This window comes from Lepidochelys kempii, chromosome 3, assembly GCF_965140265.1.
Source record: "Lepidochelys kempii isolate rLepKem1 chromosome 3, rLepKem1.hap2, whole genome shotgun sequence".
In the NCBI taxonomy this organism is placed as follows: Eukaryota; Metazoa; Chordata; order Testudines; family Cheloniidae; genus Lepidochelys; species Lepidochelys kempii.
This window is the reverse complement of record NC_133258.1, coordinates 109,483,496-109,508,980: the sequence shown is the minus strand read 5'-3', so window position 1 is coordinate 109,508,980 and position 25,485 is coordinate 109,483,496. Positions and strand designations below refer to the sequence as shown.

General features: G+C 39.6%; 1 protein-coding gene across 9 annotated transcripts in view; it reads right to left on the bottom strand.

Moving 5' to 3' along the window:
- The window catches only part of UTRN (utrophin), a 587,482-nt gene that overhangs the window by 384,427 nt on the left and 177,570 nt on the right, over nucleotides 1-25,485 (bottom strand). For all 9 annotated transcript variants that reach the window (XM_073337527.1, XM_073337525.1, XM_073337526.1 and 6 more), the window contains 8 exons: nucleotides 21,358-21,503; nucleotides 18,875-19,087; nucleotides 8,903-9,016; nucleotides 7,857-8,012; nucleotides 5,175-5,345; nucleotides 2,870-3,049; nucleotides 1,975-2,109; nucleotides 1,328-1,477 (listed from right to left, as the gene is read on the bottom strand). In XM_073337527.1, the coding sequence (XP_073193628.1) occupies nucleotides 1,328-1,477; nucleotides 1,975-2,109; nucleotides 2,870-3,049; nucleotides 5,175-5,345; nucleotides 7,857-8,012; nucleotides 8,903-9,016; nucleotides 18,875-19,087; nucleotides 21,358-21,503 (1,265 nt within the window). The remainder of the gene's footprint in view (nucleotides 1-1,327; nucleotides 1,478-1,974; nucleotides 2,110-2,869; nucleotides 3,050-5,174; nucleotides 5,346-7,856; nucleotides 8,013-8,902; nucleotides 9,017-18,874; nucleotides 19,088-21,357; nucleotides 21,504-25,485) is intronic.

Genomic DNA, 25,485 nt, shown 5'->3' with positions numbered 1-25,485 from the left:
CTTACCCTTCAGGTAGGAGCCTGGGTTACGCAATTATGATGTGTAAATTTAATAACCTGAGATGCAGCTACCATTTCACTGCCCATTATATCTATATCACATATTTCAAGACTAGAAGGGTCCATTGTGATCATCTAGTCTGACTACCTCTATAACACAGGTTTTTATAACAGAGCTTCACCAACATAATTCCTACAAGCATATATTTTAGAAAAGCATCCAGAGTCTTGATTTAAAAATTGCCTGTGAAGGAGAATCTACCACAACACTCAGCAAATTGTTCCAATAGTTAATTACTTTCATTGCTAAAAATTTCCACCTTATCCAGAGTCTGAATGTGTCTAACTTTCAGCCATTGGATTGTGTTATACCTTTCTCTGCAAGACTGAAGAGCCAATCATCAAATATTTGTTCCCCATGTAGAAACTTCAGGGTAACCAAGTCACCCCTTAACCCTCTCTTTGATAAACAGATTCAGCTCCTTAAGTCTACTACTATGAGGCATGTTTTCTAACCCTTTAGTTATCCTCATGGCTCTTCTCTAAACCTTCTCCAACTTATCAACATCCTTTCTGAACTGTGGACACCAGAACTGGACACAGTATTCCAGCAGTGGTCACACTAGTGCCAAATACAGAGGTAAAATAACCTCTCTACTCCTACTCAAGAGTCACCTGTTTATGCATCCAAAGACTGCATTAGCCCTTTTGGCCACATGTCACAAAACATGAAGAGGAGAAAAATAAATACTCAAGACTTCAATGTCAGAAGGGACCATGATGATCACCTAGTCTGATCTCACGCAATGGCCTCCTCACATACTTTATTTCAGTTTGACTTTGTTCTAATCATATTCAAGAATAAAAATGGCAACCGTACATGTTCTTTCAGTGTTAGGGAAAATGTGCAGAGATCTGCTTCTGGCACTACAGTTTTGCTAAAATATAGGATAGTGGAAGAGGAAATTTAATCTGGAGTACTGGGATGAACTCCATTTCAAAGCGCATTTTAAGTTTTGAAAATGAAATCTCCTCCATTTTGTCACAGCTATTTGGAAAATGAGGTAAAAAGATACTGTAGCTTTTCCAATAATAATGAATTAATAGAAAAATAAACGATCGTGGATCTGAGTCTGATGGCGATTTTCTACATCAAGTATGCTTAACACCATTGTGAACACTTTTCTGTATTACTGCCTTTCAGTCTTGTGTCCATGATTTGAATGGCCTAACCATAACCATTTCAGCTTTTGTTCAAACCCATCTGAGTGCACGAAGCTGACTGTGACACTTAAAGGCTTCCTCCCACCACACCCCCAAATTCTTACCAAGTGACTTAATTCTTCATAGCGGGCATTGAAAGCCTCCAATTTTTCACTGATGATGTCATCAAGAATCCCTCCATCAATCAACGTCTGACCAAGCTCCCGAATCTGGGTTCGATTATCAGCTGGATGACGCAGGACAGATTCCAGGGACTAAACAAAGGAGAATGACAACAACTGTTAGGATGCTGAATTTTGCTTTGTTTTTAGAATTCAAATTTTGGCTGTACGCAGAGCACCTTTTATACTCCAAATGTTCTCTAACAGAATGCGTTAGGTACAGCTAGTGCAGCGACTGTAGAGGGCAAGTTCAACAATCGTTATGTTTTCAACAGGTAAATCACAGCACTTATTTGCTATTCACAACTACCCCAAAATGAAGGCTACTGAGACGACTTAGCAATTTATATGGGGCAGAAAACAACATGTAACTGTATCTCTAAATGATACAAAGTACAATAATCTTTAGGCTCCCTCATAACTGTATCTCTTCACTGGTTATCTTTACAATTATCAGTTCTGTAGATTTAAATAAATTATATATTCATTTGACATAGGAAATGAAAAGTTCAACATACATTTTTGTATGTATATATACACATTTAACAGGGCTATCTGAAAAGTCACCAATCCAATGGGATGACTAATACCTCAAGAGCTTCATTGACAGCATTCAATTTATCAGGTAGATTTTCTGTGCTTTGCACCCTTTCCTCTAAAGAGTTTAGCCAAGCAGTTTCTAGGTCCAGATACTGAAGCAGCTCAACCCAACAGGACCATACCTCCTAAAGGTAATACAAAAACTGAAATTAGCCTAAAGAGCATTTATTCAGATACCTCTGAGCGTTCCAAGTATGAACAGATTTGCCTAAGATAGTAGAACAACGAGCACTATTATTCATAAATGCAACAAAATTCGAACACACGTTACAGTAGGTTCTGGAGTTGGATAGCAAATGCTTTTTTTTTTTTTTTAAGTTGGCTCCTGGACACAAGAATAAGAAAAACAGTGTTTCATAATGCAAAGAATCTAGATATCTGCAAATCACATAATACAGCATAGGAAATTTACATGCAGAATTAATATGTACACTCATATCATCATACCATACCACTCATCTGTCCTTCGTAAAAAGGACCACATTTACTCCGATCCCACACGAACCTATACTTATTTCAGTTTTATTATTAGAGTTAACATTTAAAATGATAAATAATAATGTTGTTCTGTGGAGATTCTTTTTGCCATTTTGGAAGCAGTGGCAACACATAACAGAGCTGTGTGACAGTACTCCTTGGCTGGAGAAATGTTTATTGCAGTACAATATGTGGGCCTAGTTATTGGACACAGAATCAAATCAAAATTAGATGGTGCCTTGTGGGTTCCAGTAACCTACCCCTGAAGAAAAAGAAAGTGATAGTAAACTCTGTGTTCACAAAAGACATTGGATTTAACGATGAAACCTCACATTTTAAGTGTCCATCGCCATCTTTTTCTTGTGCCTCTTTCCTGAGTTTTATTAATTTGAGAGCTATGAATCGTACCTCTAAAGTGTGGCATTTCCCCCGGATCCGATTACACAGTAGTTGGTAGTTCTCTAACACAATGTTAAGTTCCGATGTCAAGTGCTGACCACCAGATGGCACTTTTGCAGCTAACACCTTGATATTGTCTTTCAAAATCTTCACCCGCACTTCTTTCTGCAACACATCCTCTTTCGCTCTCTAGTCAAAAAGATGTATTATTTGATCAGCTTCTGCTTAATTCAGTGCCCCCCCAGTAGTTAACATAAAACAAACCAAAACAATTTACTAATCTGATAACTAACCATTAAATGTTATTCTAATTATAGGCTTAAAAGGCTCATCCTTATATTGCTGTAGTTACGTATGACCTGACCAAATGCTGACTTGCACACATTTTGACTGAAGCCCGTGTGTTTGTGCATATTTTACATGTACACACGGATGGTAAACAAATACACACAGAATGGTCTATTGAGAGAATAGGGAGCTTCCCAAGACTTCTGAGCAGCAGAAGATTAAGCACACATGCTTTTGATATGTGGATCTGAATCTTGGCTGGCAGAACTTAATTCCAACAGAACTTGGACCCCAATGGACAATAAGGGATAGGAGAGAAGAGCACAAAGTGAAGTCAGTAGAGATTCAGGTGGGAAAGGGATTGTTGGCCCAAGCTATCTTATATTGTCTCTTGTGCTGAAATTTACCATACTGCAATATTATGGCTCAGAAGACACCTCATAACGCAAGCAGAGTAGCATGTTAAATACATGTTAAGTGGCAGCAAATGGCAGGAGGGTAGCACACATGTCAAGCCAAGGACGGAGGCAGTTTGGCCCAAAAGAGAATGACAACATGAAATGACAGCCTCCTTACCAGAAAAGATATTATCCTCTCTAGGTTAGAGAAGGTAGAGGTAGGTCAGACACCACAAAAAAAAAAATGCTGCCCTGGGGGTCCTTTTCTCATTTTTCTCTGTAGGCCCTCGCCTCCACAGTTTGAACCATATGCACATGGTTCTGTTCACGTATTCTTTTAGGATGGGATTTTCAAAAGCGCTTATCGTTGGTTTAATTCTGCTCCCACTGAAGGCAATGGGAGTTTTACTATCAATTTCAATGACAATGAAATTAGGCTTCTGAAAATCCTTGAAGAGAAAAATCTCTTTTCCTTTCAAATATTAAATGCAATCCCAAAATAATACCCTTTATCAACAACAGAAGAGTTTGGTTAGATATTAAGTATATGCTAAAACTATGGTCAACCATCTAGATTATTACAATGTTCCTATCACATTAAGTAGTATAGGGTATGAATCTGGACTAAACAGACACAGACTGCACTCGGATTTCTCAGACATTTATTCTACTGAAAAGACGCAAGGAGGTTCTCTGGCCTGTGTTATTCAGGATGTCAGATTAGAAGATCATAATAGTCTCTTGTGGCCTTGACATCTATGAAAAACCCTTGCTGAAAACTGCTTCACAAAGACTCCTTGAGAAAAGCAATTTATAACTTTGAATGTAGATGTGTCAGGATAGTAGAAAGTAAAAATAAACCCTATATTTAATATTCTACTGGATAACCTGGGTCTATAATTGTTTTAATGCCCAGACAAAAATGCTAGTCAGTTCTGTACCTCCACCCAAAAAGATTAGATCATATAGCCATCTGTTGGGTCAATGATCTATATTCAACAAGAATATATATTTTAAATTTGGGACTGCTGGCCTGGAAGTTGAGAGGAGCAGGGACAGGGCTGCTTTTCTGACATTAAAGTCACAAATTTGTCTTGGTTACAAAATACAAAGCAAATTTGTTTTAATTTTTTTCCCCACATCAAGACACCATATTTATTCAAGGACATATGACCCAATGGCTGTAAATGGATGGATCAGTTTATAGAATTGCTAATTTACGTAAGTATAATACCACATTTTCTCTTGTTTTCTCAATTTTTGGCTCCTGCAATAAATTTCTATTGTTCTCACTTTTCACATCTTTCCTTCTCCCCACGCCGACCCCGACCCAATTTCCTACAGACATCAACCCTGCTTGTCGGTCCGGGTGGGTAGCCTTTTATTATGGAACTCTTGCTGCTGTTTGCCCAATGAGAAAATCTGCTTATTCAGCCTGTGCTTTAAAAATTAAAATTCCATAAAGTGTAGTTGAAGAATAGCACTAATCTTATCATGAGCAGAACACCCTTCCAAGTAAGTAATCATCATATAAAACTCAAGGTAAGCGCCCAGACAAAAAGTGTTAAGTGTTGTTTTTTATTTGTTTATGCGTAACCAGGTCTTTGTAATGATCTAGTATTTCTGACCTTCATTTCCTCTACAGCATTCTCTAGTTCTTCTGGAGATTTGTACTCAAAATCTCTCTCCAAGTACTCCTCTTCAGCCTGCGTCATCCATTCTTGCATCTCTGCCAAATCCTTCTTCAAGTTTACAGTTTTTTCCTGACTTTCAGACAACCGATTTTTTTGACTAACAATCTAGAAATGTCAACAAGAAAAGTTACGGTGGTTTCACTATTTGAAGTTGTTCACATCATTTGAAACGCATTTTAACATAGACTCAAAGTCAAGTAATTAAATACCCTCAACCCAAACATTTTTTACAGTTCTCTTTTTAGATAAAAAGATTCAGAAATTCAAAACTAATAATTTTAGCTATTTTAAGCAGACCAAGCCACCTGCTTCCATGGAGGAAGACCAAGATCTGGCGTGGACAAAAGATACGTCTTTCCTCTCTGAGTATAGTCTGGTGACACTCCCAGAGATACTAGAGAGTATCAAGTGCCCTTCGGTGTCCTATCTTTTTAGTTTATAAGTATTAATAAATAAGTAGTCACTTAGGAACTTCACAGGTGTCCCTATGTTGCTCACCATGGCCACTCAAGACACATTCTCTTGCTCCAAAAGTACAGCCCCCGCCACTTTAGCTAAAGAAAAGTCACAGCAACAAGCAGTATATGGCCTATGGCACATGGATGTGTAATTATTTTTCTATCCAGAAGAGGTACAAACACATTCTGATTAATGTGGAGACCAAAGACTGGAGAGGGAGGATCAGCACTGGAAAACTAACAGTAAAAAAAAAAATTTTCAGAAGGGTTTTGAAGGATGGGTCAAAAATTGGGTGGCACACAGTGTCAGGAATAATATTCCAGACCTCCCAGGCAACTTGAGAAAAGGCCTACAACTGTCTGTTAGGGAAAGAGATAAGATGAACAACAGGCAAGTTGACTTGGTAAATCAGATAATCTTTAACTACAAACAACTAAAAACTGAACAGGAAAAAGATCTAAAGCAATGATACCCATTAGATATGGGAATAATGCATTTCAACTTTTAGTGCATTTGTCAGAGGATTTACTGGGCCTGGGTTGAGCTTTCAGCGTTTTAACAGTTGAATATATAAGGTGTACTGTAATTTAGAAAACAGAAGTTTTGTTTTAGGAAACAAAAACTTTATTTTTTTACCAGCAGTGAGGAATTACCAGTCACTCTAGAGAACACATTTTTTTAAACTCCATCGGGGGACATTATAACACAGAAGATGGCTACTATTTTCCTTTTAGGGTAAAATTTTAAATTCGGGCCTGTCAATCTCAAACCTGTTCCCTTTTGTAAGCCACTTTCCAGACATGCCCGAGAACGCTTCCTAATATGGAGCTCAACTGTATTGAGTGGAAAACCGATGGACCAGTTTGAACAATGCATTAACTAAAATTAACCAAAAGGTAAATTAACTGGATTTTTGATCATTTATTGTAAAATGAAATACTGATTTGACAAGGTACAATATTAAAACTATATTCCCTTGTGACAGAGTGCTGGGAATCAGCAACTTAACCAGCACTCTGGTCACTGTTTAGCCAGTTAAGCCCTGGGCATGGCCTGATTAAGAAGAGGCGTTTCTGATTATTAGTTCAGATTGGGGTTGTGAAGCTAATGAGCCCATTAACAAGGAGACTGGATAAAAGAACACAGGAATAAAATGCAGGAGACAGAAAGAGACAGACAGACAAGACTAGCAGGACCTGACAAAAGGCAGTTCTCTGGGAAGAGAAACTTCTCACACATACATGCTTTGGAAAAGGAGTAGTAGTAAAGATACATAATATTGTAAATACTATGACTGTACTAATATGTAAAAGCTAGGGTGACCAGACAGCAAATGTGAAAAATCGGGACAGGGATGGGTAGTAATAGGAGCTTATATAAGAAAAAAGACCCAAAAATCGGGACTGTCCCTATAAAATCGTGACATCTTGTCACCCTAGTAAAAGCTGGAGGAGTGACACTGTAAATAAACCGCATGGTGGTATCTACAGAAGGGAAGGTCTCTGTGCAAAACAAAAAGAGGACAAGAGCAATGGGACCCCGTCACATACCTGTTTTAAAAGTCTTCCACTATTATCATTAAAAATGATTTCAATATATTACTTTTAAAACTTAAACTAAGGGCCATCTATCTCCCAGAGCCACAAACGCAACTCCAAATGAAGTCAATGGGACGGTGTTTTAAGACCTCTGGCAATAGAGCATGCGTGCTGCAGGCTGTTCTGTTCAACAGAACCAAAAGGGCACATCACAGGATGTTAAAATGTGACTTAAACATACTTAATAAAATGAAACACATGCGCTGGTAAAAACTATTCTTGATCAGTCATCTTTTCTTTTGATTTATCATTGTATCAACAACTTTTTGAATTATAAACATTTAAAAATTAGAAACAGACATTTACCTCAAAAAGTTCAGTGTCAAAGTAAAGCATTGATTCCTTGAACAAGCCCATCATACCATTTTTTCCTAGCAGGCTACAATATCAAACTACAAATTTCCTTTTTAAACAGATTTTATAAATGGGATGTTACATCTAAAGGCTTGACTATTCTATTATTACCCATCTAGCCCATTAACACCCACAGAGTAAAAAAGCAATGAACAGTTACAGTACCAGATAAAACAAATAAGTAGTAATGCTATCAGTTACTGACCTGTTTGCTCAGTTTCTCCCATTTTGCCTCGCAGTCGAATAGCCTAGACTTTATCCAGGTATCAACTCCTACAACAGGCTGGCTTCTTAAAGTGGACTCTACTTCTTTCATCTCTTTCAAAGTCAGCTCAGTCTTTTCCATTTCATTAACAAACATCTAAACATGTATCAGAGAAAGAACATGTTAACAACCCCTATTATGGGAGTACACGAATTATGCATTTATTTTTGTAAGACATCTGTACGATATGCATTCCTGTCATTTTTATTTTCTCAAATACATCTGTACTAAAGGCAATGAGACACCAAGATAAATATCAATCCTATTCATATACCAGTCAGCAGAGTGTGTACCATAGGCATAATAGACAATATAACTATAGCCCACCTGACTCAATCATTACATCATTCAAATTAATATTCAAAAAATGCCAAATGCCTATATTATCCTCTTGGAACGCCACGGGTTTGAAGAGGATGCACAAGTGTTTTGGACATTTCCAAATTTCCAGAAACAAGGGAAAGCCACACAAACAAACTGACTACGTTTCAGGGTTTATTCACATGCTCTCAGCGAAAATTCATAAGCATTGGGGGATAATACTACTAGTCATTGGTTGGGAAGAAAGGTTGAGGCCCAGAACTGGGGAGTTGGGAGATTTGCATGTGGTTCTTGACTCTGCGCAGGACTTCTTTTATTACCAAGGAAAGTCACTTTTTCCTCTGTCCCAGGTCCCTCATCCATAAAATGTGGGAAACACTTACCTATCTATCATGGGAGTTGTGTAGCTACATTATATTAGATATTTGTAAGCATACTAGGAGGCCTGGAAGAAGCTCTCTGAAGTGCAATGTATTATTAGGGTCAAATGGATTGAAGGGCTAATTGAAAAATACAACCTGGACAAGAAAAAGATGACAACAAAGGGAAAGAATTTTTGCCATGCTTCACTGAACGTGTCACACACTCTGTTTAATAACAGCAGCAAAATAATAAAGATGAGAAAAACACTATTGCAGAAGGTTCCCTAGATAAGCAGAACTCACTGTGCATTGGTCAAGCTGTCTTTGAAGCCCTTCAGAATCTCCTTGGATAGCCTGTTCTTTCATTAAGAAGTCCTTCACACCATCCATCCACTTCTGAATGATTTTTGAATCAGCCTGAATTGAACACAGTAACTCCATGATGAACAGCCTATAACTACAGCATTTCAACAGCTATCAGTAACAAGGGAGGACAATTTTAAAAGCTGCTAGCATAGCTTCAATTTCTGTTCTGTTTGAGAGATTTGTTTCCCACCCTCAGACTTATATGAATGTTTGTAAAGTAATACATGCAAGTAACAAAACTTCTAAATACAGACTGCACTGATCCTGGCCACTAAACAGGTGCACAGAGGAGGGGGGTGAGTACAGGGTTAAGGAGTTTCTGCCCACACCCTACTGTAAGGCCTCTGTGAAGACCAGGCACAACTATAGGCCACTTTGTAGACAGGAGTGCAGGGACTGCCCCCGCCATATTCCCCAGAAATGCACTGTGCCCAAGGAGGTGGGGCCATGAATCCTTTCCCTCCCCATTGCACTGCACTGACACAGGTAGGAATGGTGCACACTGTATCTCTTTAAAAGGTGCAGTACCAAGGATGCTCCTCCTCCGTGCCTGCTGGGGACCACTGGGAGGCATTTTGCCTTTCTAAGGAACGCAGATGTGTAGAAAATGTCACACCTGATCACAATAATGATACACTAAATCCAATCGCCTATCTCAGAGTGGCCATTACCAGATACAGGGAAGTGTCTTAACTCTTATCAGTTAGCTTATGCCCTGAAGAATGAAGATTTGTATCCCTTCTAACAAAAAAGTTTTATCCTGTCTAATGTAATTGTGGATGTGTAATATTGTTATTTAAGCCTAATGTTTTAAAACCCCTGATATACTCGCTGCTTCAATTATATTTGGGATAAAGAGGTCCTTGGGTTAGCTACACTTTGCAGAAAAAAAGTATTCATTTTCTCATTTTTCAATTTGTTGTACCTCAGTTTCACTTTATGCTGACACAACCATTCCAATACAGAGCTGTTCCTTAAAAGCTACAATTGAGTCTTATAAAGTATATATTCCATACTGCATTCCAAAGCTGAAGAAAGGTATGTCTTATTTCATTGGAACCTTGTAACAATAATACTTTCAGGATCCAAATATGACACTGCCAATTTCTAAAAAAATATCTGCATTGGAAGCCCATTAAAGCACTGCAGTACTTATTTTTGTCCCAAATCCACTATTGGAAAGATTTATGGTTAGATTCTTGACCTTGTTTTGTTCCTCCTCCAGCTTTTGGAATTTTCTGCAGCTGATTAGACTGGTTTGTGAAATCAGTTTTCAAAACAAACCATAGGAAGCTCCAACAGTGAAACAACAGTTCCATATGAAATATGTATTTACTTAAGACTAAGATTTGACAGTTTACTTAAGCACCTGCTTAACGTTAAGCACATAACTAGTCAAACCAAATGCAATAGGATAATTCACATGCTTTAGAGTTAGGTATGTGCTTAAGTACCTTGCTTTTGAATGTTCTTATTTGAAAAACCAGAACATTAAGATTGTTTGCAGTGTTGTTGTAGCCATGTTGGTCCCGGAGTATTAGAGACACAGTGGGTAAGGTACTGTCTTTGACTGGACCAATTCCTGTTAATGAGAAAACCAGTCTTTTGAACTTACTCTTCTTCAGGTCTGGGAGATGTAGCAGTAATGCTGAGTACCTCTCTCAGACCTGACAGGGAGCTCTGCATGGGCTTAAAGGCTTGTGTTTCACCAACAGGAGTTGGTCCAATAGGAGTTATTACTTCACCTACCCTTGGGTCTCAGACAGTTGAGATGTGGTTTCATCTTAATTAAATTTCATACTCTGGATGCCCTACATCTCTGACTGCCAGATGCTGGGACTGGACGACGGGGATGGATGACTTGATAATTGCCCTGTTCTGTTCACTCCCTCTGAAGCATCTGGCATTGGCCACTGTCGGAAGATAGGATACTGGGCTAGATGGACCATTGGTCTGACCCAGTATGCGTCTTATGTTCTAGGTTTAATGAAGTAAATACTTACACATCATGCAGAAAGAGAATGAGTCAGTCAAATGCATAAGGCAGGGGGTGTTTTTTTTTTTTTTAAATTATACCCTAAATTTGGATGAGGTCAATAATAGGACAATTTCATCCCAACTGGAAACAAAGATTACCAACTGGAAACAAAGATTACATGTACTGAATATCAACATGAGTCCCTATAAGAAGCATGTGCAATATTTCTTTGCAGTAGGTTAAAGAAAAATGAAAGCAAGAGTATAAGTATGCAAACAAGAGAACCAAATATTACAATATGGTGGAAGTATGATAATCTAGAAAAGAATTTGAGGAGGGAAGAGAGACGAAAAAGATACTTAGCATTCCTTTTAAAACAACTACAATGCACAGACAATCCAGGAAGTTTTTGGAGTGTGTTGGGGACAACTTCCTGGTACAAATGCTGGAGGAATCAACTAGGGGCCGTTCTCCTCTTGACCTGCTGCTTACAAACACAGAAGAATTGGTAGGGGAAGTAAAAGTGGGTGGCAACCTGGGCAGCAGTGACCATGAGATGGTTGAGTTCAGGATTCTGACAAAAGGAAGAAAGGAGAGTAGCAAAATACGGACCCTGGACTTCAGAAAAGCAGACTTTGACTCCCTTAGGGAACTGATGGGCAGGATCCCCTGGGAGGCTAATATGGGGGGACAAGGAGTCCAGGAGAGCTGGCTGTATTTTAAAGAAGCCTTATTGAGGATGCAGGAACAAACCATCCTGACGTGCAGAAAGAATAGCAAATAGGGCAGGAGACCCAGCTTGTCTTAACAGTGAAATCTCTGGTGAGCTTAAATTCAAAAAGGAAGCTTACAAGAAGTGGAAATTTGGACAGCTGACAAGGGAGGAGTATAAAAATATTGCTAGAGCATGCAGGGGGTGTAATCAGGAAGACCAAGACACAACTGGAGTTGCAGCTAGCAAGGGATGTGAAGGGTAACAAGAAGGGTTTCTACAAGTATGTTAGCAACAAGATGATGATCAGGGAAATTGTGGGACCCTGATTGAATGGGGAAGGCAACATAGTGACAGATGATGTGGAAAAAGCTGAAGTACTCAATGCTTTTCTCCCCCCCTCAGTTTTAACAGACAAGGTCAGCTTGCAGACTGCTGCACTGGGCAACACAGTATGGGGAGGAAGTGAGAAGTCCTCAGAGGTGAAAGAACAGGTTAAGGAAATCTGGACATGCACAAGTCCATGGGTCCAGAGTGGGAGGGGACCCAATGCATTCAAGGGTGCTGAGGGAGTTGGCTGAGATGGTTGCAGAGCCATTGGCCATTATATTTGAAAATTCATGGCGATTGGGGGAGGTCCCGGAAGTTGGAAAAAGGCAAATACAGTGCCCATATTTTAAAAAGGGAAGAAAGAGAACCCAGGGAACTACAGACCAGTCAGCTCACTTCAGTCCCCAGCAAAATCATGAAGCAGGTCTTCAATGAATCCATTTTGAAGCACTTTGAGGAGAAGAAGGTGATCAGGAACAGTCAACATGGATTCACCAAGGGCAAGTCCTGCCTGACTAACCTGATTGCCTTCTATGATCAGATAACTGGCTCTCTGGATATGGGGAAAGCAGTAGATGTGATATATCTTGACTTTAGCAAAGCTTTTGATACGGTTTCCCACAGTATTCTTGCCAGCAAGTTAAAGTAGTATGGATTGGATGAATGGACGATAAAGTGGATAGAAAACTGGCTAGACTCTTGGGCTCAACTGGTAGTGATCAACGGCTTGATGTCTAGTTGGCAGCTGGTATCAAGTGGAGTGCCCCAGGGGTCAGTCCTGGGGCCAGTTTTGTTCAACATCTTTATTAATGATCTGGATGATGGGATGGATTGCACCCTCAGCAAGTTCACAGATTACACTAAAATGGGGGGAGAGGTAGATATGCTGGAGGGTAGGAATAGGGTCCAGAGTGACCTAGACAAATTGGAGGATTGGGCCAAAAGAAATCTGATGAGGTTCAACAAGGACACGTGCAGAGTCCTGCACTTAGGATGGAAGACTCCCATGCACTGTTACAGGCTGGGAACTAACTGGCTAAGCAGCAGTTCTGTAGAAAAGGACCTGGGGATTACAGTGGACGAGAAACTGAATATGAGTCAGCAGCGTGCCCTGGTTGCCAAGGCCAACAGCATATTGGGCTGTATTAGTAGGAGCATTGCCAGCAGACTGAGGGAATTGATAATTTCCCTCTATTCAGCACTGGTGAGGCCACACCTGGAGTACTGCATCCAGTTTTGGTCCCCCAACTACAGAAGGGATGTGGACAAATTGGAGAGAGTCCAGCGGAGAACAACTAAAACGATTAGGGGGCTGGAGCATATGACTTACAGGGAGAGGCTGAGGGAACTGGGGTTATCTAGTCTGCAAAAGAAAAGAGTGAGGGGGGATTTGATAGCAGCCTTCAACTACCTGAAGGGAGGTTCCAAAGAGGATGGGGCTAGGCTGTTCTCAGTGGTGGCAGACAACAGAACAAACAGCAGTGGTCTCAAGTTGCAGTGCAGGAGATCTAGGCTGGACATTAGGAAACACTATTTCACTAGGAGGGTGGTGAAGCACTGGAATGGGTTACCTAGGAAGGTGGTGGTATCTCCATCCTTAGAGGTTTTTAAGGCCCAGCTTGAGAAAGCCTTGACTGGAATGATTTAGTTGGGGTTGGTCCTGCTTTGAGGAGGGGATTGGACTAGATGACCTCCTGAGGTCTCTTCCAACCCTGATCTTCTAGGATTCTATGACAAAGACATATAATACAACGTATATTAAAACTCAGGGCCAGATCATACCACTTATGTTCTCATGTGGGGGTGGTCCTCTTAATGCACAGATATGAACCATTCTGCACAAAATGGGAGCGCTCACACTTATTTGGCACCGCCCCCACCCCTGCCGAGGGCCTCTCAGCTGTCCACTTTCCATGTGGAGAAAAGGAGGGGAGACGGTGATGGCCAGGGGGGCGTATATCATAAGACCCTTAGGAGCCCCTTCAGAACTCTACCTAAAAAATAGGACAAACTTCTCTGTATTCTCTCTCCCAGGTCAGTCCCTGCAAGGAGGAACCCAGGGACAGCTGCAACCACAGAGCAGGAGAGATCCCTGCAATTCTCTTCCATTACTAGCTGTGCTACCTGAGAGAGATAAGAGGCCAGAGCCAGTGCAGGAGGCTGAAGAGACGTGTCAGCTTTAGGGGCAGGCTTTGTCGCCTTCATGACAGGGAGGCAAACCCTGCCATCCATGGACAAGATGCTGAGGAGGAATCCTTCTGGATATTTCTACACAACAGTCCCTCCCACAGCTATCAATCCAGCGGATGTGCGAGTGTGATGGTCTCTTTAGAGTGGGATCATTTGCCAAATAGTATTTTCTACAATATTTTCCACTGAAATTTGTAAAGCTGCGCACCATTTAACAAAGCTGAATAAAATTACTGTTTCCTCTCTTATTTCCCAAAGTGAAATCTAAACACACATTTTAGTCCATGTGCCACTGATGACCCACAGAATTCGCTTCCCACAATTAAGGGGAAATTCCATGGTCCCTTGTAGCATAGTCCAGTGAACAGGACAGGCTCTGCCACTGACCTGCTGTACGACCTTTGATAAGTCACTTCACTCTCTGGGTTGCCTATATGTAAAATGGGGATAATGATATTTGTCAGGTGTAGATCTCAGAACTAAGTGTTCATATTGCTGCAAAATGTAAATTTAAAAGCATGAGAAAATTGATTAAAAACAAAACAATAATCATATAAATGCAAACTATCTTCATCAGGATCTCACTTGCTTCAACTCACTCCCATGTCTCTTGCCTACCCACTCATCTATCTGCTTTACTAAGTCTGGGTATAGAATATCTATGCAAATACAACTAGTTTACAGATTAGATCCTCCCTCCCCTGGCACTGCAAACTTCACTCTGATCTGCCCAGTCCTAACCATGAAGTTTTTGTTTCAATCTTCATGTTTAAACTATGATGGTTTTTAAACTACAGCATCCCGGGATATCACCGCCAATGTATGCGCTAACAAAGCTCTTCAAAGGAACTCGGAAGCTACAAATATGCAGCTTTATGTAGGTTTGTTCGTTTATTGATAGCTTTACAAAACATTCAGGAAATGCTGGCAAAAACTATCAGAAAAAAGTTTCAGTGTATTAAAAAACACCCACATTTAAGCCATTTGAAGAACCTCTCCTCAGGCACCACCACTGCACATTTCAGAATACTCCAGTACGGTCTCCTTCTGCAGTTTTCTTAAGCTTTTCCCCTCTGTTAAAACTATGTACTGGTACCTAGTTCCCCGCTGGGGAAAAAATTCTGTTCTTAGATCTGCACAGCAGAACTCAACTTCAGCATTCTGTTCTCCCTATGTCTCCAGAACTCCTATTGACATCAGTAGAACATCAGCAGCCTTGACATCAGTGGGTGACCCAAACACACAGGGAGGGCAGTACACTAACATTGAGTACTACTATGAAGATCAGAAAGGAGAGTTTTTCCCTCAGCTTGTAGCTGCATCACATCACGGAGATAATTCTGATACAATAACGGAGTACGCTACCTTGTTCTCTCATGCTCATGTGTATGCAAAAGGGAGCATTTTCAGGGCCCAATCCTGCACAGGATAAGCATGTTTAAGTGGGTGAACATGGGGATTATTCAAATGACTGCAGTAAATGTTGAATTTGATGTGCAACTAGTTACAAGAAAGATATTGCAATTACAAGAAATTAGAGGGAGTTCTGAAAAGAACTGCAAAACTGAATGAGGAGCTGAGGCAATACTTAAAAAGTTAAGTATCTATAGTTAAGTGAGAACTAAGAGGGAACCATTGTAAGTCTACTAGTAATTTGAACGATGTGAACATATGGAAGAAGAGGAGTTATTTAGCATGAAGGGCAATACTAGGAAGAATGGGGTGAGATTAAGAAAGGGAAATTGTAGGCTTAACATCAAGATAAACCTCTTAAAAGTGAGATGCATGCAGAATAATCACCAAAGGTTTTGGCTGAAATTCCATCACTTGGCAGGTTTAAAACTAGACTGGGGAAAATCCTGGTAAATTTACAACAGGGAATAACCCTGGCCAGCCAGAGAGAATAAGTAGATGACTTAAATGGTCATTTCCAGCTCTAGACTATAAAACAGAGATGCTCACCTTAGGCCTTCTCCAACTCACTGAAATCAATGAAAAGGATTGCCATTGACTTCAACAGAAGTAAAATCAGGCTGCCCCCTGAGCTCAGACCTTCCCTACTTTTTAAGATCCCTCAGATTGGTGCCATGAAAGTAGCAAAAAAGTGAGAGTTTTGATGAAACAGAGTGAGCATATCTTGGCAGAAATGGATCTCCACCTGATCCTGGGCTGCATAAATAATTAAGCAGCAACTATTTTTTAAACAAACCAGGTATTTCTGATAAAGTAGACAGACCGCTCGTACTCCTCTCAGTATTACAGGCAACAGGACTTCCCAGTAATAAACAGAAAGCAGCAGATAGCTTCCTTCTGAGAACTCCCTTCACCTCCCTCTAATTTCAGACTGCTTTGTGGATTCTATTTACAAGTTTATTAAATAGGGGCATATTTCAGTGATTGTTATACCAATACTCAGAGAGCTTGCCCAGCCAGTTACTCAGGGGTAAACTGGAAGCCAGCTCCAGATCTAGGATGAATAATTAGTAAATAACCTAGCAAAATACTCACATGAGCATGTGAGTGTATACTCTGTCCCTACGAAGGAGTGAGGCTAGGATTTAGCACCACAAGTATGTTTTTCCAAGCTTATGGTAGCAAATCCCAACCATTTTTTCATTTATCAACCTTAATCAGCTTATCCAGCTTTGACTAAAACTCTGCAAGCCAGGCCTATGTTACTTAGCCATACCATTAACAGTCTCAACTTAGGCAAATGTAGGTCTCCACTGACAAGTTCTTAGTATCAGGGTTGGCCACCACCCAAGCACCCCCTCGTGCCCAGAGGTGCCTCTGCAGTAATCTGCTCCTGTAGACTTCTTCACATGGGTCCCCAAAATCAAGACAGTCCAAAAGAAATTAAAACATTCCTAGCCTGGGGTCCATTTTATTCAGTCCTCAGAAATACACAGGCCCTCGAGGCCCCAACCCCCATTCAGCATCTCTCCCCACTTCATTAGAGGGTTAACAACCCCTTTTTCCCAGAGCTGGGCACAGTTCAATGTCTCTGCAACAGTCAAATCTTTCTCGTTGCTGCAAGCTAACTCCTCTGACTTGTATTTCCTGAGCATTCCCCAGCTAGCTACAGCCACCTGCTGCCTTTTACAGGGAATTTCCTGATCCCGCTAAGGCGAAGCTCATCCTGTAATCAGCGCTGACTTAGCCTGAGGCTCAGCAGCCCATAGGGCAAACCACCCTGTTACATCCTTGTCTGGATTAAAATTTCTCCAAGTAAAGTGTACATTCTACCCCCCACTCCCACCCCAAAAGTAGTGGGATCAGAAGAGGAAAAAAGCACTCTCTCCTTTCTCTGAATCTTATGCTATATTATAAAACATATATTCTTCAAATGGAAGAGAATATAGAGATTATTCAAAGATGTTTAATGCATATTAAAACATCTCCAAATAAGGCAGATTCTTGAAGTGGAAATATAAAATTCAGACAGCAGTTCAATTTGAGAGCTCAGCATCTCCTTTGTCAGCAATTTCTAGCTGCAAAACGGTGGTAAAGGAAACTTTATATTCAGAATCTGGAACTACCATAAATGGACTAATTAGGGATAGATGAGTAGATCTCCCAGACACACATTTTTTACTTTCTAGATTTTGAAATAAAGTAAGAAGAGGAAGCCCAGATCTGAAATGTATTCAAAATGTCTGCTTACACACTACACTAATCACATTAGACACACCAATGACTCCTTATTAACGGACAGGCTGGTTTTTAATCTGCTCTGATTGGCACACACTCTCCACTTCATAATTACAAATGATGGTTAGTACTATATTTTTTGAGCTACATTTTGAAAGCAAGTTATGATGCACTCAATTTTCATGTTTTTGCTTCCCCATAGAGATAGTACAGATTAATAAACTGAGAATGGGAAGGCGACCCAGAAGTTAATTTAAATCCATTTTACACAATGAATCTGTGACACAGAGCAAGTAATCCCTCCCATTCTAAAGTGAGGCTATTTCTTTTCCTTCCTCAGAGAACTGTTGCCGAGGACTGCTTGAAAAGCGTTTTAAAAAATGATGAAGTACCATACACTGTAAATGCTAATTATTCTTACTAACCATTACCCACCTTCCTGAGATTTCAAAGACTAATTTTTAGAACTGGAAAACCGTTCCTGTATATCACCCTCCTTTTCCCCTTACTCTTTGAAGGCTCTGTGCCAATCCAATACTACACTTAATACAAACTCAACTTCAAGGGACTCAGATTCAGCAGCAGAAATGGGACTCTTACTTTTCAGACACAGAAAAGCAAAACATTTAAAGCTGTATTCTGTAAGGTGCTGAACATCCCTGAGAGGCGCTGAATGCTCTCAGCTTCCACTGACATCAATGAGAGCTGAGGGCACTCAGCACCTAGCAGGAGTAAACTCTTAATGATAAACTTGACCCTTGCCATTCCAGAAACAGAGTAAAAAGGAGGATTTTTTTTTAAATAAAAATTCTCAGATGATCAAAAAGTAAATCAGAGGTTTTAAAATTGAGAGACTCATGACAACACTACACTATGAATACTTCAGCATTCCCTGTGATAAGATTTTTATATTGTACTTAAATCTGTGGCCAATACATATTTAATGTTGAAGTCAAACATCAGCTGGATTCATACTTGCATAGGGAGAAGGAAAAGGACTTTTACTGGGTATGTAAACAGATATAAACCCAAATATTTTTCACTTTACCTCAAATATTCTCAGTTTAGAGACAATTTCCTCTAGTAGGTGAACATCATTAGAAAACTTGACCTTTAACTTGTCCCATTGCTCCTGTACATGCTTGAACTCTTGCTTGTAGATCTTTGCTATATCAGAGGAAGCATGTTTTTCCAAAGCTTTTGTTTCTGCAGCAAGTTTATCTACGGTGGGTTTCTGGCCTTCTATTGTTTCACAAACAGTCTGCAGGGAGAAAACAGAAAAAGAATGTACATATGAGTAGTACTTTTAGGGTTACCATATTTCAAGTTCCCAAATAGAGGACACTGCCAGAAGGGGAGAGTTGTGGTGGGAGAGGGATACAGCAGCCGTCACTCTCTGGCCACCCAGCTCTGAAGGCAGCGCCATTGCCAGCAGCAGAAGTAACGATGGCAGTACCAAATCATCGACATTTGTTCATATTTCAAAAATCGGCCCAGACCGAGACTGGAAAACCAAAAAAGATGTCCTGTCCAGGAAAACCCAGACATATGGTAACCCTAAATACTGTGATATACCCAGTATGTGCACACATGCAAATAGTCTACATTAAGGAATTTGAGTCAAAAGAGGCAGAAAATGGAGCTAAGACACTCCCTTCAGCCTCAGTGTCCCATTGATATTGCATGTTATCACATAAATCAAAATATGTTACAGGAAGCACTATGGAAGCAATGGCTACCTTGGCTTTTGGTGCTGCTATACCAGTTATAATATAAGATTATAGTAATAACTATAGGTGTCATGATTTTTAAAGTTCTAAAGAGCCACAGGATAGGCCAAATACCTAATTTTCAAATATTAACTACAAAGAAAACCCTCACATCCTTTGAGACAAATTTAAAATAAGAACCGAGATCACCACAGTTTTACTTAAATCAGGCATTTCTGTTAGTGTTCTGAAGTTTGGTTTTTTAAAAGAATCCCACAAAAATGCTAATATTTGCACCCATTGCTGACTTGTGATGATCTCTAATTACACGTACTGTAATGGAGAAGTTTTCTCCTCTATGAACATTTTAACATTTTCAAATTCACCATGTAATTAGTGAGAAAAGACACACAGGAAACTTATTTTGTGCTTCCTCTTATGACTGGCACTTGCTTATCAGTCTGTACAAACTGCAAAGTGTCCATCTGATAAGTCTGTTTTCAGGCTAAAGTTTCTGGAAAGAAGATGCACTTTCTGTAAAGGGGTATAATGATATACCTGAGTGGTATAATGATGACTAACGCAATCCCAACGTAAGCTCTATGCCACAGGCACTTATGGCTCTTTGTTAGTGGTGAGTGAAGAGAGCAGACAGACTCAGGTTCCTCCTACTCAACATCATCTGAGATCTTTGCTGCCCTCCACTATAACTCTCATGTCTCTCTTTCTTATACTATCATACATCTGCACAGTATCTCTCTTCAGGTCCATTAGTCACAGAGGTGGAGTGGGATTCTTAAACAGAAGTCCAGTCAGACAGACCCCAGAGACTAAAAAAATGGCATGTTCATGATTTCCAACAGCTCATGTACTAAAGGCTTCTGCCAACTTTAAATTACACAGCAGCAGTATCAAAAGAGCAAGCTATAGAATTCCTGCCATATTGTAATCAGCTGTCTATAAAGTAAAGCACTGATAGCCTCACTTACTGGGGATTTTAACACCCCCAAATACCCACCCACAAAAAAAAACCCAAAAAAAGAAAAAAATTAACCAGTGATTAGTCTTCAGCAGAGTTCCTCCAGCTTCATCTCCTACACTAATGCATAGAAAAAAGTTTCTCCATGCACAGCGTAGTTACAAAAAGGGGTGAGGAGGGGAGAACAGTTAATTTAGGGGGATTTTTTTTAAACAGTTTAACTATTTGGAGAGAGAGAGAGAGACACACACACAGACACGAAGTGGGAGGTTCATATATTTATATAGCAGGTTTTGACAAAGATATCTACTTACTTTATAAAAAGAACAGGAGTACTTGTGGCACCTTAGAGGCTAACAAATTTATAACAAAAAATAATTGGTTAGTCTCCAAGGTGCCACAAGTCCTCCTGTTCTTTTTGCGGATAAAGACTAACACAGTTGCTACTCTGAAACCTTTACTTACTTTATATACATGCAATAATAGTAAGTGAAGTCTCACTTCTCTCGAGCTACAGATGTTTTAAAGCAATGGTCTCCACGGTTCCAAAGGGCCAGTACTCTTTGCTTCTGAAAGGCAGGTCTTTCAATAGCTCACAGCTATACTTCTTCACAGTTTAGGATAAAAAAAGATAGATTCCTTACCCAACTGAAATTCCAAGGTGATGGGAAAAAGTTTAAATTATCCCAATTCATTTGGCTAGAGAACACCTCTAGTCACAGTTAAGCTGGCTAAAGCACTGGGATGTAGGATGGGAAAAAGCAGCTGCATTAATGCTTCTTTGGGGTAAGTAAATTATCAAGACCACCAAATTTCTAGATGCAAAAGTGAAAATAAACGTACCTTTGTCTGCTGCAAAGCTCTCTCAGCCTTACTTGGGTCACCCGCGGCACTCATGATGGACGGTACTTTACTCTCCAATTCATTCAATATATCTTTCAGCCTCTCCAAAGTGTCCAAGTAATCCTGGCTAGGCTGGCATTCCAGCTCTGTTTTTGATAAAAAGGTTGCTATTTTTAAAAGAGGGAGGAAATGGGCACAGAATGTTTTTATTTCTAAAAGGAATTAAGCTATATTTCATATATTTGAATGAATGCTAGAACACAAACTCCTGCAGTCAAAATACTGATTATCATGCTAGCAATTCAGGCCAAAATATGCAAAGTGCTAGGACTTCATGGAAAATTTTTTGGTGGGGGTGGTGGTAGTTTATCTGTAGGTGTAGTTGTTGGTGTTTTTACATAATGAAGTATCAGAGGGGTAGCCGTGTTAGCCTATATCCACAAAAACGAGGAGTCTGGTGGCACCTTAAAGACGAACAGATTTATTTGGGCATAAGCTTTCGTAGGTAAAAAACCCCACTTCTTCAGATACATGGAGACATAATGAAAAGAATTTACAAAATGAAGTATCAGTAAGGAGGAGGAGGACTCTTTCTTGTTGCGGTTTTTAATTCTAGGGAGTCTTTAATCCTAGTTTTAAAAGTGATTTAGGCACTTAGGAGCCTGAGTCTCATTGAAAGCCAAAAGGACTTAGACACTTAAGACCATTTTTGAACATGGAACTTAGCTCTGAAAATTTTAACCTACGTCTAATATTCCTGAAGTAATAACAGGGAGTGAATCCATTCTGGCAATACATCAAATAATATTTGGAAACACTGAGGAGCAGCCTAAAACTAGGGACCTATGAATCAGCAAGTTAGTATGTGTTGTGAACTGTTTGCACATCTTTATTTATTTTTAGGCTTGGCAGAATTCTTTTTTATATAATTTTGATGGATAATATTTTTTTCAATTTTTATTTATTTGAATTTTCATTTGTAGGAAATCAGGGAGCAGAGAATAGGGGCATCAGACAATTATTTAAAGTACAGTAGATGTTGGGATTCAAAAAGTTAAAGTTTTATAATGATCAAAACAAACAAAGTATAGTCTTAAGTCAAACTCTGATAAGCTCCCAAAGTAACATTTTTCTTACTTTGCCTATCTTGAAATTTCAGTCATCAAGGAAATATTTTTTCCATCAGATTGTGTGTGTGAGGTGAAATCAATGTTTATTAACCTTTATCAATAAAAATCTAATCCTTGCAAGCCTATTTATTTTTAATTAGGTTTCCTGCTTCTGACTTCTTTGGAATCTCAAAGGATTTGTTAGTCTAAGGTGCCACAAGTATTCCTTTTCTTTTTGCGAATACAGACTAACACGGCTGCTACTCCGAAATTTGGCATATTAGTTTGTGTGTTTCAGAAACTACCAACACAATATTTAATTTAAAATCAGCACTGAACACGATTATGGCTATCAAAATAGTACCGCAGTATGTGTACTCTCTGGCCTCGGATACATATGCAACATTCTTCACTGCCACCACCAAAAATTAATCAAAAGGCTCACTTTCAACAATGGGTTGTTAAAACTATCAGTGCTACTTCATACCATTTCTAATTGAATAATAAGTGAACACTTCTGGAGACAATTAGACCTATCCAGCAGCACCATTTCTCAAAGGAAGCCATATCAGTTTTAAAAGGAAAGCTTTCATGATATAGCAAGTAGGAGCACAGTGTTTAATCAGTGAAACCTGCTGATAAGGAACTGACAGTGAAATTGCAACCCTATTTGAAATAAAATTCAAGTTGCAATTCTCAACACAACATTCCTATGGAGCTGTACAAGCTTATAAACTCTGCAGATTCCAAGCACCAGTACTTCTCACCATTGTAGGAACTTATAAATGCTGAAGGTTCCTTCTATTTGCAAGCAATTCAAATTATGTTAAACCACAAAAAACACAGTATACTGCACTATATGCAGTTTCCACTACATAAGAAAGTTTTTTTTAACAAACAATAGGTTCTTTTATAAAAGTTCGGAGAGTACCTTGGGGGCAAATACCATGCGCCCCAATCTGCAGACAAACTACACTTTCAAAGACTATAATCTACACTGAATATATTATCTGACCCCTTTAATTAGGATGTGTTTCCTAGGTAATAAATGGTTAAAATATATGGTCATTCATAAACAAACAAGCTTACTTCAAATGATTTTCTAGATATTAAAAAATCTCAAGCATATTCCAGTCACATCTTGCAATGATCTACTGCAATGTATGTTACCAATATATCTGTTTATATGCACGTGCACTAAATGATAATAATTACAAAATAATTCATCACAATGAGCATGATAAAACCCCATAATTTAAGCATAATACGTGGGAAACTTTTCTGACAATGTGAGTTAAAGAGTTCGTTCCTTACGGGATGCATTAAATAGCTGCCCTAATAGCATAGCATTTTAATCTATTTTTATTGCACTGGAAAGACAGCTTTTCTCCTCCCCCAACTGGAGCCAGCATAAAACACTTCATCCAACCTCTTTGAAGTATAAAACAAAAGACTATGGGGTGAGGAATCTACTTATAGATCAGTGCACTTGATATTGGGCTGTAAAATATTAAAAGCCACATATTTGTGCACTACATTTAAAATCCCTCAGAAGCCAGTATGCATGACTTGAATGTTAATAGTGAAGCTTTAATGATACAGAGAGGCAAGGAGAATGTTCCTGAGAAGCAGGTCAAACTCCTAAAAGCTTCAAAGATGGAATTCATCTTCAGACAAGTATTTCCAAAAAGAATTATGTATGCTCGACAAAGCTGAAAGAGAAAACAAATTTCTTATGCACATTTCAATTTCATAGAGCTCTCTATCTTCCATTCTTCAGTGGCATGTGGTTGGCTAATTTACCCTGCACTAAAGTATTATTTATTTCTATAATGCCACAGGCGTACCTAGTTCTTTATCCTGTATCATATACTTCAAATATGTTTTGCTAATTAATTAAATTTAATTTCAGGAATGCAGCATCCTTGCATAATCACTTTTCCCATTAGGGAAGAACATATTTAGCAAGGTGCATGGAGGAGGTAATCTGGCACTCCAATTTTCTGTTACATTCTATGGGCCTCATCCAAAACCCACCGATGTCAATGAAAAGACTCCTGAGGAATTCAGTAGGCTCTGAATCAGGCCCCATACAAATAACTATTTAAATTTAATCATCAGTACATAGGAAAGCAATTCTTTAATCTAATCATGAACTGTCCTGCTTGCGCCTTCCTACCAAGTGACAGTAAGTAGCTGTTTCATGGGGTTCTGAGCTCCCATTTTAGACATGGTAATAATAGTGGAAGCCCACCATTTTAATTTGCTAAAGTAATTACACACCTTTCAGGATTTTTAAAAGTTGTTCTTTTATGTATGAGTTTTAGTTAGCTACACTGAGGAAAAACATATTTTGAATTAATGTTTGAGGGCCTCATCTAAAACCCACTGAAGGCAACGCAAGCGTTTCCACTAACATGAGTGGACTTTGAATCAGGCCCCTGCCCAGAAATGCCGAAGCTAAGGCTTTGCATGTACACCTTACACTTTAGTCTATGCAGTTACATATTATACTCCTGGGGGAATTCTGCACCAGAAATTCTGCAAATTTTATTTATCAAAAACAACACTATATAATCACACCAGTTTCAAATATTTTGCTAATTTATTTCAAAATACCTGTGAGCAAGTATGTAACAATATTGACACACAAAAAATATCCCTTAGGAGGCAAGAGTTAAAGAAACCTCTAGAACAACTCAGTTCCTGTTTCTTTGCCCCCTCCCCTACAGAGCCCAGCTGGGGGTCCAGACATATCATCCCCTCCCCACAGAGCCCAGTTATGGGGCCCCACCAGCCCAGAAACTCACACCCCTCACCCCCCCAGAGGCCAGCTGTGGTCCCCACCCCACCCATGGCCCCCCCTAGCCCAGACACTCACAGCCCCTACCGCCCCAGAGGCCAGCTGCGGTGCCCATCCAGACCAGACACTCACACCCTCCTCTCCCCCACAGCCCACTTGCAGAGCCCCCCTGGCTCAGATACTCACACCCCTTACTCTCCTAGAGCCCAGGGATCC